This window comes from Dermacentor silvarum, chromosome 2 (assembly GCF_013339745.2).
Source record: "Dermacentor silvarum isolate Dsil-2018 chromosome 2, BIME_Dsil_1.4, whole genome shotgun sequence".
Lineage (NCBI taxonomy): Eukaryota > Metazoa > Arthropoda > Arachnida > Ixodida > Ixodidae > Dermacentor > Dermacentor silvarum.
The window spans coordinates 243269765-243283171 of record NC_051155.1 but is presented as its reverse complement, the minus strand read 5'-3'; the positions used below and the strand labels follow the sequence as shown (position 1 = coordinate 243283171).

At 43.4% G+C, this 13407-nt stretch overlaps 1 protein-coding gene across 1 annotated transcript in view; it reads left to right on the top strand.

Moving 5' to 3' along the window:
* Window positions 1-1794, top strand: part of LOC119443010 (uncharacterized) — a 31095-nt gene extending 29301 nt beyond the window's left edge. Inside the window, exon 8 of the mRNA XM_037708116.2 lies at window positions 1431-1794. Coding sequence (XP_037564044.1) covers window positions 1431-1513 — 83 coding nt within the window. The 3' untranslated portion in view covers window positions 1514-1794. The remainder of the gene's footprint in view (window positions 1-1430) is intronic.
* The last annotated feature ends 11613 nt before the right edge of the window (window positions 1795-13407 follow it).

Here is a 13407-nt window from a genome sequence, read left to right as displayed (position 1 = left end):
TTCTCCACACAAGATGTTTCTCTGCTTTCTGGCATGGTTTGTGCGCGTGTGTGTGTGTGTGTGAGAGAGAGAGAGCACGCATGTGTAAGGCTCTCACTGGGGATTTCTGTTGGTTTTCCTTTTATAAAAAAAATTACGCTGGCAGCAAAAAGAATCCATGTCTCACCAAACAGCATACGAGCTCATTACCGTACTTTCTGGTCTATAAGTCGCACCTTTGTATAAGACGCAACCCCTCAAAACGGCAGTCTTTCTTGGAAAAAATGTATATAAGTCGCACCTCGGTGTATAAGACGCACCTGTTCGTTCGGTAAGCGATTTAAAAAAATAGTGACATTTCACTCCGTGAACACGGGTCACGCGCAAGCGTATGGGTGCCATATATTTACACTCCAGACGCATTTCTGCCATCGTGGTTGCCGTGATGTACCGTATAAAGTCCAAGGGCAATAACATTGTCCCCGTGCACCTTATGCTGTATGTGCGAGTGAAAGCGTGCGAGGGTGAGCCGAATGGCGCACAAGGGAGGAAAGCGGGAAGACAGCGCAGGAGGCAGGGTGGGTGGGGGGCCTTGTACTCTGGTAGCAACTGGTGTGCGCTGTATCTTGACAGTGATCTGCAGATGCGACGACTTTGGGGTCGGTTGACTCGCAGTCGGCCTGCCGCCACTTGCGTTGCTGTTCCGTCCTTCTCGCAACGCACTTGGGAACTCGATAACGAGAAGAACCCGGCACCTCGATATTGCAAACAGAACCCGTAGCGATTAAGTCAATCAGCGTGCTTCGCATGGCCATAACATTGAATCCGATTTTGACGGCAGTTTTCCTGGAAAAAAAAAACGTACATAAGTTAAACCGTTCTATAAAATGCACCAACGAAAAATTCAGAAAAAACTGCATCTTATACACCGGAAAATACGGTACTTTCATTTGTGAGCTATATGTTCTAACCACTGACAAGGGACAGAATAGTAGGGGCTTGCAGATCAACACATGTGCAGTGAGACATTTGGAGGTGCCACTTTGGCAATGCTTCAAGTTGGACTATCGCTTGGAGTTGTGAGCATTATGCTGGCAGTGATTAGCTAGATGCGATGAGAAGAATGCAAGCTTCATGAACGGTGATACAAGCACTGGAGCACTATGTGCATCGATGCAAAGGCAGATTTCTTTTTGTATGCAGCCATATTCTGCGTGCATGTGACCTCAGTACTAAATGAGCGGCCCTTTAACGTCATAATATTGGGAAATGCATAGTGTAATGCTTCTATTTATTAGAGGAAATGTGGGTTTCACTCAGCTATTGCCATTTCATCTTGTTTGCTCTGAAAAGTAAAGAGTCTTGTGGTGTTTATGGTTCTGCAGAGCAACAATTTCTTTGCTGAACGTAGGCTTGCTAAACTTCTTTGCAACATTTTGTGTGTCCAACAGTGAACGCTGAAAAGGAAGAGAAGAAGGCACCGAGTGGCTCTGGTGATGTTCCACAAGAAGCGGCCAAGTCAAAAAAAAGCTGAGCATTTGTGATGATCAGTGGGCCACAGATGCCAAGGGTCAGACATGTAATGTCGCATGCTGCTTTTCCTGAAAATTCCAAGAGTGCGTCTTCCATGCACACAAAAAAACATTCCTAGTCACTTAAAAGTCCTCAAAACGGCAACATGCAACAAAGGTGTTGGGAGTGCTTTGTTTTGTAATGCTTTTTATATAGTTCATTCCCTTTGAAGATCTCTGTTCTTTTTTCTTTTTAAGTGCATTTTGTATCATTTAAAATGAAGTTATTTTGGTGCTCCTTGTTTATGCATGTTCGACTGTATTTTACCAACTCGTGTTAATTTACATTTCTTGTTTCCAACAAAGTTTTTGTTATGGCTCTTATACCATTTTCATAACTATGCTCCAAAATCTGGCCATCACTAAGGTTGGGCTGCCATTTAATGTCTACAGATAGATTGCCTGTGATTTGCGAACAACGAGGTATACATTGTTTTGTCAGCTGTGTGCTGCACAACACAAGTTATGAGTCGCATTTTTCTTTACTCACAAGCATTGTAACTGTCCATACGCATGCAGCAATATACATGGAATCTCGTTGATACGTTTCTGCATAATGTGTTTTTCGGGATAATACGTTTTTTGTTCTTTTCTCGGCCAATGTCTTATAGGAGCAACTTATTTCGGATACGTTTTATTTTCCGGTTCCCGTGAAGATCGTATCAACAAGATTCCACTGTAGTTACTGTGACCATAACACATATGTGATGCAGATAAAGAACAAGGACGGATAGTGCACCATCCTTGTCGTTCTTTCTTGTCAGGGTCGCCATAAATGTTATGGTCACAGTAATCATATCAAACCAACTAGTCCAAAAGTCCGTACTCCTGGAATATATGTTTACTCAAAATGCCACTTCTTGAAACATGATCTCCAGTTTAAAGTTTTGGTTTTTCAGGTAGATGCAAGGATTGTTGCCACTTAATAGAGATTGGCAAAACGGCTCACTTCAGTCAGCGGCTCGAACGGTACCATCCTTTTCTGGCAATGAACGGTACCATCCTTTGCCAATTAAGGCTTCTTTACTTGTCCCTTCGGTAGCATCAGGTGCCACACCATAGGACGCACAAAAAACCAAAGGGACTGCTGCACACACCACACACTGCGAGCGAGTAGAAGTAGCGCGAGTCTGCCCACACCGGCCACCACTAGTCGGTCAAAAAGCGAAACATCGAAACCTAGCAGAAGACTCGGCTCTGACGGAACGGTTCGGCACGGCTCGCAGAACCGGCTCCCTTTCTCCAAAAGAGCCACCGCTCACTTTTACTGAACCACGGCTCACTCGCTCTTTAAAAAGAGCCGCTCACAAGATCCGACTCGCTCCTGAGCGACCCATCTCTACCGCTTAGGTAAATGAATTTGACTATCAGAAAGTTTTCTTAACTGATGCAATTGCAAAATCACACATCTAACAAACTAATTTTTTAATGTGTTGTAATGATTTCGCGAAATGGGTGAAGATTAGCAGTTTTGCCCAAAGGTGAAGCATTGAAAGTGATAGCGAGATTTAATGCTTTACTTGAGCTCCTCGCATAGTGTTTTAACAACACACGGAGGCGACATGGCGTGACACTTCACATGAGACAACTGCAGCTGCACTGCAGAAACAGCACCCTGGCAGATACCCAGCGTGTCGCAATGCTAGGGCAATGAGGAATGTCGGCAGTGTCATTATAGGTGTTGCACCTCCATGGTGCACGAATTGAGACGAATGGAAAACTGTTAGCATTTGTCAGCACCCAGTAAAAGGATTAAAAACGCGTGTAAGGGCCACACTTTTTTTTCCTAGATTCAAGGGCTAGTTTCCAGAATCCAGCCCGTGCACATAATATGCGTTAAAAAATGTTTTTTTGAGTAAAAGCGGCATTTCATTGAGTGAATGAAAGGCTTTTATTGCAAATTTTATCATCTCCACTCAGTCGTCGTCACTCGCTGAATCCTCCGACTCCGAGCTGATGCTCTGCTCCGGTGCACAATCATCCCGCAAAAAGTTGTCTTCGGTGCAGTCCAGACTGTTCGATATTCCGGTCACCTTGAAACTGCATGATACAATGTCTATAGACAGAGTTCTATGCGGACAGGATCTAGCCAAGCACAGTCACGAGCGGTACCCTCTTGAGCCACTTGGTCAGCATTTGCTTGTTGGTGCTGTTTGCCATCCATTCAGCATACTGCCTTCGGAATTCAGCCTTAAAAGGCCGATTTGTGTTGACACCCAGTGGTTGCAGCATGCCGGTGAAGCTGCCGTGAAAATCAACCGTGTCGGTGCGCAGCTCTTCTTTAACCTTACCCACCAAGTTACCGCGGAAGCTGTCCAAGATGAGGAGCAACCCCTTGGCCAACATGGTGCCTGACAGGTTCTGCCAAATGCTTTTTACGCATTGAAGCACAACCTCATTGTCCATCCAGCCCTTTTATTGGGCTCTAACCATGATTTCCTTGGGGTAAAGCATCATTAGAAATTGTTTGCTGTTTCAAAACGACATAGGAGGGCAGCTTCCACCTATCCGTGGTGATGCACAGCATTGTGGTGCAATGTTGGCACTCTATGCTGATTGTCCTCACGACAATGCTCTTCTTTCCTTTCATTTCAACTGTACATTTCTCAAGATAGTCAAGCTGCACAGGGGTCTGGTCAGAATTCGCTATGTGAGAAAATATATACAGTAAAACCTCATAGATACAGTCCCGTTTCATATATTTCCCGGCACCATCATTTGTACAGAGAAATTGAAAAATGACCCAACACAGTACGTTTATTTTTATCAACTAATACATTCCTGGTAAACATGATCTTTCAGCACCAACATTCACATCACCGCCAAACTGCGACTGTATGATTCATTTTCTGCTTGCTAGATTCAATGTGAACAAGAAAAGGCACGCACCATCAAAAGAAGTATGGACCTGTCATGGCAACTTCTCCGCAGTACTCGCCCACTCGTGTCACATGAAAACGCTGGCATGCACTCAGTTTTGTCGATGTTTTGGGCCCCAACGGTACTCGCCAAGTGGATACATCAAAATTTTCCACCAAAATGCCCTGCCTGAGGAAGCTGCTGACCCAGGCCAAATTGGAGATGCGCAAACGGAAGCTTACCTAAGCTGCAAAAAGGATATTGTACATCTCAAGCCGCTCAGGCCTCACCAGCTCGGTGCCTGTCAGCATCTATTACTGCGACAATTTGCACAACACTTCGCATTACGTAGACGTCAGTTGAGTCTGCCAGATTTTTTTTAAAGGTTCCTTTGGATCGTACGTTCTCCTGGTTAGTGCATTTCTCCTTTCATTTTTGTCCAATACATATTAATAAGGTTTACTGTAGTTGTGTTCATGGCATAGACCAGTGACATGCTTCTGAAAGCTGAGCACCTTGTCAGTATAGTCTTAAGGAACCTGCTAGCACCGCGTGGTCCTTCACTGAAAGAAGGCCCTTCTACAAAAATCATCATGCACAGCCAGCACTAGCTTTGAAGTCCTCATGCGGTATGCTCTCTTCGCGCGACAAAGCTTGCACCTTCACGCGCAGCATTGTTCATTGTCAACGCGTAGCTGATGTTCTGCACCTCTATCACATAGCATGGGAGCTCTTCTTCCAGTTCCAGTTCAGGAAACTTCCATGACTTGCCTCAGAAAGTGCACTTTTTGCAGCTTTTGTTCCTGAATGCATCCTTTGATTGCATCATCCTCAAACACACTTCCAGTCCACATCAAATTTTATGCCTGCCCCACACTTGCCATGTTCGAGAGAAAACTCTACAACTTTTGATTTAAAGCCACCTGTGTTGCTATTAAGCTGCTTGTCCATCATTCTGATATTGCAATGCTCGGCAGCAATTAATGAAAAAAAATAAAAAGCAACCAGCACACAAAAGCCAAACAATGCACGTAACAATATTGGTAGATTTCATTCTCTTGCATAGGCTGAATTGATAGTGTGAGAATTTTGGCTGCCTAGATACTTTCCACATGAAATCAGCTCAACGCGGAAGATGAGGACACAAATAAAGACATCATACTGTCTTGTCTCCTCATTCATGCCATGCTCGTTGCCGAGCTTCCATCGTTTTTACTTTCCAAAGGTTGAATTGAATTGAAAGGTTGGTGTAGTTTAACACCTTACCCTAAGCGATATATGATACACAAAGAACATCTAATGCAGTAGAATCAAAAAGAAAATGATTCCTATATATTCATACAGAATCTATGTCCCCTCTAGTAACGAGATACATTGGTAAAACTAAAGCATAACAGAATTCATAATAAACAGGTTAATTTTCAGAATTTATACATTTGAAATAAGCACGAAAAATACAAGGGTGTTTTTTACTGTTAGCCTACTTTGAAGTTTTGATCGAGAAAGACACTCGGGTAGTTCTGTGAGGCAAACAGTAATTGCTGTATCATACACGATACAGTATGCAGTTATGGGTTGTCTTGTGGAGGTGAGCGGAGATTTGTTTCCTCACAAAAGAAAAAAATGTGGCAAAATGTCATGTTTGTCTTGGCACCATTATTGATGATGGATAGATCAGAAAATTAAAGTGCAAGTATTGTTTAGGATGGAAATAGCGTAGGGCCTGCCATGTTCCAAGACCTAATAACAACAGCAACAAATAACTCTCGGTGGAAGAGCAACAAGGGTATCTTTCGGCTGACGTCAAACTCCTAAAAGTTATGCAAAGCAAAAACTGACATAAATCAGTCTACAAATGATCTGGCTTATATATTGAAGCTGTCGTTTTGTATATTAATGATGAAATCATCAAATTTTTTAGAAATGTGTACTAGCTGGAGCTACAAGAAACACACTCCATTTTTTAAAGCATTGTTTCAAGTTTTTTCAATGATTCTGATATTTTTGCAAGTTTTCTGCAATTAAAATGTCTTTCTCCATGGGCATAAAATATATATATACTTGTAACTGCATGGTTTAAAAGTAAACATATTTGACAGATCTTTCTGGCTGGGTTGGGAAATATATTAGAAGTGAAAACTTTTCCAGTCAAGATTAAGAAGTTCCCATCGTTTCGGGACCGGCTCAGTCCCTTCTTCAGGGGGTGAATGAAGCGGCCGAAGGAACAATGTCACCGAAGTGGCCAAAACAGAGGAGGAATAGCAACACAAGGAAGACAGGAGTTTAAAGGACGCTGTTCCTTCGGCCACTTCAGTCACCCCCTGAAGAAGGGACCGAGCCGGTCCCAAAAAGACAGGAACTTTTTAACCTCAGCTAGAGCAGTTTTTTTTTTTTAACTGCATGATGTGCAAAATGCGACAACATTGGGTCATAGAATCGCAACCATGCACCTTTTTAGAAAGTGAGACTCATTTAGGCATATCTGGCCTACACAAAGACTTGCCTAATTTTGTGACGAGTAAAAATTCATGCAGGAAGGAGTTAACAGTTCATTGCCTCAGCTAATATTGCAGTAATTTAACATTCTACTGATAGAACAAAAGTACTTGTCTTAGTAGCAACAGTGTTTTGTACTGCTTTTGTGCCGCCATTACTTAGTCCAGTTTACTTATAAAGGAAAACACAACGCATTGGAGTTTTAATTTTTATAGCCTACATGCCACATTGGGCTGTCGGAATTTCACTATTCAGCATCTCACACTAATCCTACATTGACATGTTTAGTGTTGAAAAATCGCACTCTATCACAGTGTTGACTGAATATTATGCAGCAAGTCCAGGTCTGTCTCTAGCTGCCACCTACGGCTTATGAATAATATGCGACATGTCTCGCGTTAACAGTGGCACAAAAGATGGCTATGTGTACAGACGCCGTCAGACTTAAACTGAACGATAAAGACTCGTATCTAGCAACTTAACTCTAAAAAAAAAAAGCCAGGCCTGCGTGGCACACGCAGCACAGTCACAGCGTAAGCTAGACGAGCGTTTCGACAGTACTACCTAGTAATTTGAGTGAATGCGTCAGGAACGCGCTTGGGACGCCGTCGTGCGTGCAAGCCAACGCGTTCCATCGCCGATGGCTAGCGCCGTTATAGTACATTTTCCCGCTCTCGGATAGCAAGCGCATGCGTGGCTCAGTGGTAGAGTACCCGCTTCCCAAGCAGCGGGCCTGGGTTCGATCCCGGCGGAGAGCAGGTGCTTTTTTTTCGCATGCGATAGCGGCTACGGGGCGGCGGCGGCATCATCGCGACCCGAAACGGCTATTGGAATGAGCCCATAACAGCTTACGCTGTAAAAATGTGACCTGTAAGGAGGAAGCATTGAATGCTTTGGGAAGATGCAATAATTTAGCACATTCAAGTTGGCCAATATAGAAATTTCCAGCACTCTTCGGAGGAAAAGCGACAATGTGCTCAAGGCACGTTTATGTTAAGTATGACTGAAGCTGTACAAAAATGATGCACAGCCCATTTTATGTGCATGATGTGTACACATTGTGTTCATGCATTAAATTTCAAGTTGCAAGTCGCTGTCCTTGCCCTGTCTGTTCTTCGTGTCTGTTATTGTTGTTTCAGTGCTCTACAATGCCACTTGACATGGTGTAAAGCTCAAAAATGGCTGTTGTAGATGCAGTCTGTCAAGGCTCAAGTTCATCGATGAAAACACAGGTTGCCACCAAGTGTATTACAGCTGACACCCCATTTCTTGCGTGGTGTCATTTTTGTCGCCGTTGGGCCATTTGCTGCTTTTTTTGGGTGGCACCTAAGACTTTCCATTGAGTGCCCCCTATATTCGGGTGTCTCTCTCCCGATTCATATAGCACTGCACAAGTCTTCAATATGTTTCCTTTGCACAAAGAAAGCACACTCAAATGCACTCCAAAGCTAAGCATAACACAGAAAATGTTGGTGCGCTCTGTCAATGCTTGATCCCTGACACCCATATGTCAATCCCTGATACCCATATCTAATAAAAGATGACTCTGCAAGGCTTTATGCTATACTAGTATGTGTGCTTGAATTCTAATGAGGTGCACCCTCAAGAGTGGATGACCCTGTACATATACTGACCTGCATTTTCATCTTAGTAACATTAAAGGTTTGATTTTGTGCTTACCACTTCTTTGTTTTCTCCGAAATTTCGCAACAAAATCACATTTTATGGTCCACATCATTCAATAGAACACTTGGCACCAGTTGTTTGCCTGGTTTGTCAAGGAAAAATGTAATGTTGCCTTTGTCTGCACCCCTCACCATTGGAGAAGCTAGCTGCTGCTGAGGCAGCAAAAGTGTGGGCTGCTGTCACCACCTTTCGCCTACTGACGAATATATAGAGAGCAGCAGTGCCAGAAGGATTACTCTATGCGCAAGGCAGTTGGTTTGAAAATGCCATTTCGTTTGCTCATTTTTTATGACTATATCTAGCGCCAAATCAAGTGCTTCACAGCTTGCATAAAAAATTGGTACATGCAGCTTTGGTACTGTTCCATTCCTGTTACGATGTTGCTGACGGGATGTTCTGTTTTACACTGGATGCCAAAGCCAGTCACTTTCTTTGCAGCCTGCATGCCGGTTGTGTTCTTTGAGAACACACTTAGAGTGCAACACTACAGGCATGCATACATATGCTTAGCAACATAATATTTTAAATATTTTGCAGTCTTACTTCAAAACACAGGAAAATGTACTAAGTAGAAGTTAATTTTGTTGGTAACTATGTCTGGGAGGAGGTTCTGAATGTGCTCTGCAACTTGTGTACAACTTGTGCCCTAGAGGTAGTTGTTAAAGATTTTTATAAACTTCTGTGCTTAATTGAGTTGTTGAAATGTTCACAATTGATTTTAATTAACTTACTGGCGGCAGTGCAAAAAAATATTCTCGGTAAAATAGCGGCAAATAGTACGTCATTACTCCTATTGGTTCTAGTAGTTACCCCTTTGTTAGAGATTTAGTTCTACTGTATATTATTATACTCCACAGTAACCTGTACAGTTAGAGCTTATAAACTTGGTTTCATTGTGATTGAGCCAGTAGTTTGAAATAAGCGATTTTATGAGCAGGGAAATTCGCAATTATTAGGGGACTTAATTTTAATGTCTTTCCAAACAAAGCTAAATCATGCAGTAACAAAGGCTGTAAGTAATTTTTCTGGTAAAACAGTACATCAAAAATGCATCAAAAAAGAAAATGAAGGTCAAACTTCATTTCAAAGTATATTTGCTTGTATTTAGGCCGTTGTGGCACAATAAAAGTTCTCAAAATTTGTTAAGTTCAGTCACTGGCTCCTTTAGAATACAGTGTAGTCTATGTTTATCAATAACAAATTAACCAAGCCCGAACTGATGTTGTCAAAATCACTGACCTCACAGTTAGCTAATGCAGGAACTTAAGGCAGCGGTGCCACCTGTCTGATTTTTGCATCTTTTGTGGCTAGTCAAGCCTCCTCTCATGGTAAGAAGGGCTTTTGTGGTGTTCTAGAATGGTAAGTTATAATACAGCTCCACTTCTTTTTCTTCCTTTCGGCCCTTTAATAGATATCCATGAAGGTCATTTGCAGTCCCAGTAGAGCCCTTTGACAACACTTTTCATGAATACAATCCTGTTTCTACAAAAGTGTCTTGTACCTGAGTCTAGCCTGATAAAAGAAATGTAGGACTCCTTGATTTAGCATGGCGCTCTTTGGCCATACCTGGCCCTTGCGCCACTGAACACACATTCATTCACTCCTTGATTTTAGAGCTAAAGCAGATGAGCACAGAGGCAACACATCAAACCTCCAGGCTCAACATTTAAGAGGTCTGAAGCTAAAAGGACACAGCTGCTCAAACAAAACCTGCCTGCAATGGTTCAAGTTTCATTACAAAATTTTACGAGGAAATGGTGCATGACTAAGCATTGCAGTGAAACAGTACCCAGATGAAGCCAGGAATTTAAAAAAAGCATCAAAGTACATGTGGTAGGAAGTTGTCAAGCTGTTGTCAAAGTTGCGCTTAGTTACTCCACAGAAAAATTGGTGCACATGTGAGAAGCAGCCTTTGCTAGACCACTCCTCCCCCCCTGTTCATTCAGCTGCATGCCAGCAGTGATGTATGTTCTGTCCCGTATTTTGACTGGAAGATAGAGGAGGATGTCATAAACGCTCATTCTGATCATAAACTCGCTCATTTCTCATTAATGGGACACTATTCATTAATTTACAAGACGAGCATTGGGATCAGAAAAAAATATTTTGAGGGTTAGGGGAGAGGGAGTGGTTGTCAGGTGCCTCTTTGTGGAGAGTGGGGGTTGTTGGAGGGATGTTATGCGAGCGTCTATAAACCACTGAATTCACTTGGTAGCCCTCATAACCACCCACTTTCCTGTGCAAAGAGAAAGCTGTTTGGCCGAGCCTGAATCCATCACCTTTAACGGAAATTGAAAAAGCCACTAGCAAATCATTAGCGGCCACGATCAATCATTTTGATTGAAGGATGTTTTACTCACTACGTGTGTTCCCGTAAAGTTTTTGGGCTGTCTCCCTCTTGCAGAGCACTGCATGTTCTTGTGCTTGGCAACACTGCAACTTTTGTGCCAGTAAATTCAGTTTTGTTATGTAGTGAGCTTCCAAAATCTCTGCAAAGTACAGCCAGTAAGAATGCCTACTGTGATATGAGGAGCAGCCTTAAGAGGAAAGCTTTAGCTCTGGAACTTCTGTCTAAATTCATGGTAATGAAGAAGCCATTCTCTGCATCCACTTGCACTGTGATGAAGTTTTTTTTTGCATTTGAACAAAAAAGTTTTGTGTGTGACTGTTGAATGCTAATCTTCTTTAGGCCGTCAATCTTTTAACTAAAATTGTTTAAATTTGATGAACTGAAAAAAAAAAAGTCATGTGCAAGTTTTCAACTCTGTAACTTATTAGTACTATATAATAAAGATATCACAATTTCGTAAACAGCACCTATTAATAAATTTAAGCGAACAAAATTGATGCATGATACAGTGCTCTAAAACATACTACGAATTTTGGAGTAGGACTTTTGCAAAACTCTCGTAATATTGCAAGTTTCAAGTAAAATTTACAGCAAAGCTGTCTATGGCTAGGCCATAGCATCCGTGCAGAAAAACTATTATCAGCAATGGCTCGAGCGTCGTCGTCGTTTTCCACAGCTGGCTCCGTTGCCGCTCATCATTCCAGCATAGAATTTCACTTCTCTTCTGTCGTCGTAATGGGGAGGCCGCATTTATGGGGGTATGAGCCATTGATTAAGGGAGAATGAGCCATTTATTGTCTTACGTGACGGACAGATTTAATAACGGAGGTGATATGCGAATATGTGTGCATACCTATCATCACGATGACCACCAATAAGGACAATAAATATGTTCGTACCTTTGTTCAAAATTCTGTGTCACCTCTGTGTCATGCGCTAAACAGCTTTGCTGGTCATTCACCTTCACAGAGTGGAATGCTCACGAGTTTTTTTTTAATCCATATATCAAATTTGTCCTCTTTAGATGCTCTAACAGATGCAGTTCACGGAACTTCGATAACTGTTTTTGGTGCAGAGTTGCGAATTCATAAACCTTGCGCGTGAATTTCATTTTGAAGTCCACATTCCGGCAACATATTTTTTCTGGATGACCCAGACAATAAAAAATGTAATGGTCTACAAGCAAGCACTTAGCCTCCCACATTACACCAGTACTGAACTCTTCAACCAACTAGGAGTTCACAACACCCTTGCCGAACTCATTGAAGCACAACAACGCTCTCAGCTTGAACGGCTCACCCTTACTGAAACGGGGCGCTTTATTCTATCTACGCTTGGCTTTACTTACCATCAGCAACAGGGCCCCAAACAATCGATCCCGACTGACATCCGTAGCTGGATCCACACAGACCCTATTCCTAGAAATATGCACCCTGAATATAACAGGGCCCGGCGCCAAGCTCGGGCCGGAGCAATCATAAAAGCCCTTGCTCGTGTACCTGGCGTTACATTTGTTGATGCAGCCCAATATTCCCATGGCACACGATTTATGGCCATCGCCACACGCGATGGAGTCCTACACCAGGCCTCCAGCGTCACTACCCCCACTGCCAAAACGGCTGAAGAAGTGGCCATTGCCCTGGCCACTCTAGATCCCACCTGTCACACCATCGTGTGTGACTCTCGCTCAGCCGTCACTAACTTCAGCAAAGGCCGTATTTCTCCTCAAGCTCTTCGTATCCTCCGCCAGGCACCACACTGTAAAGAAAGCATGATCTCCCCGACATGGATCCCGGCCCACGCGGGCACTGTCCACCCACACCTCCCCAACCTCAACGAGGTCACCCACTCCATTGCGCGAGGACTAGTCAACTGCGCCGGAGACGAGTTGGACACCAGGGACAATCTGACTACTTATAACGATCTCGTTAAGGCATTTTACCTTAGTCGCCAAACCTTCCCCCCACCTCACCCCAAGTTCAGCCGGGCGCAGGCTACCACCCTGCGTCTGCTACAAACAAATACGTACCCTTCACCCGCCCACCTCCACCTTATATTCCCTGAAGTTTACAATACCCCCAACTGCCGGTGCTGTGGCACTCACCTGGCTACGCTTCCGCATATGCTGTGGGAGTGCCCAGCACAGTACACACACATTAACACCACGACCCTCTCGTCGAGGTTGCGTGAGGCTCTGCGGAGCTCCGCCCTCGACGACCAAACCTGGGCGACCCAGCACGCCCGTGAGGCGGCGGCGAGGCAAGCCCTCGACGTCCCCTCATGGGAGGCTTAGGCCCGGCCATCTTTAAGTGCTGGTTCCGCAATAAATGTTTATTCCTCCTCCTCCTAATCCTTTTGCAAATTTTTAAGTAAAAATAAAGCACCGACAAGCACAATAACTTTTGTGGTTATAATAAAAATGCAGGCCTCTGCCATTTCACTACATAGGCAACATGACACACCAGC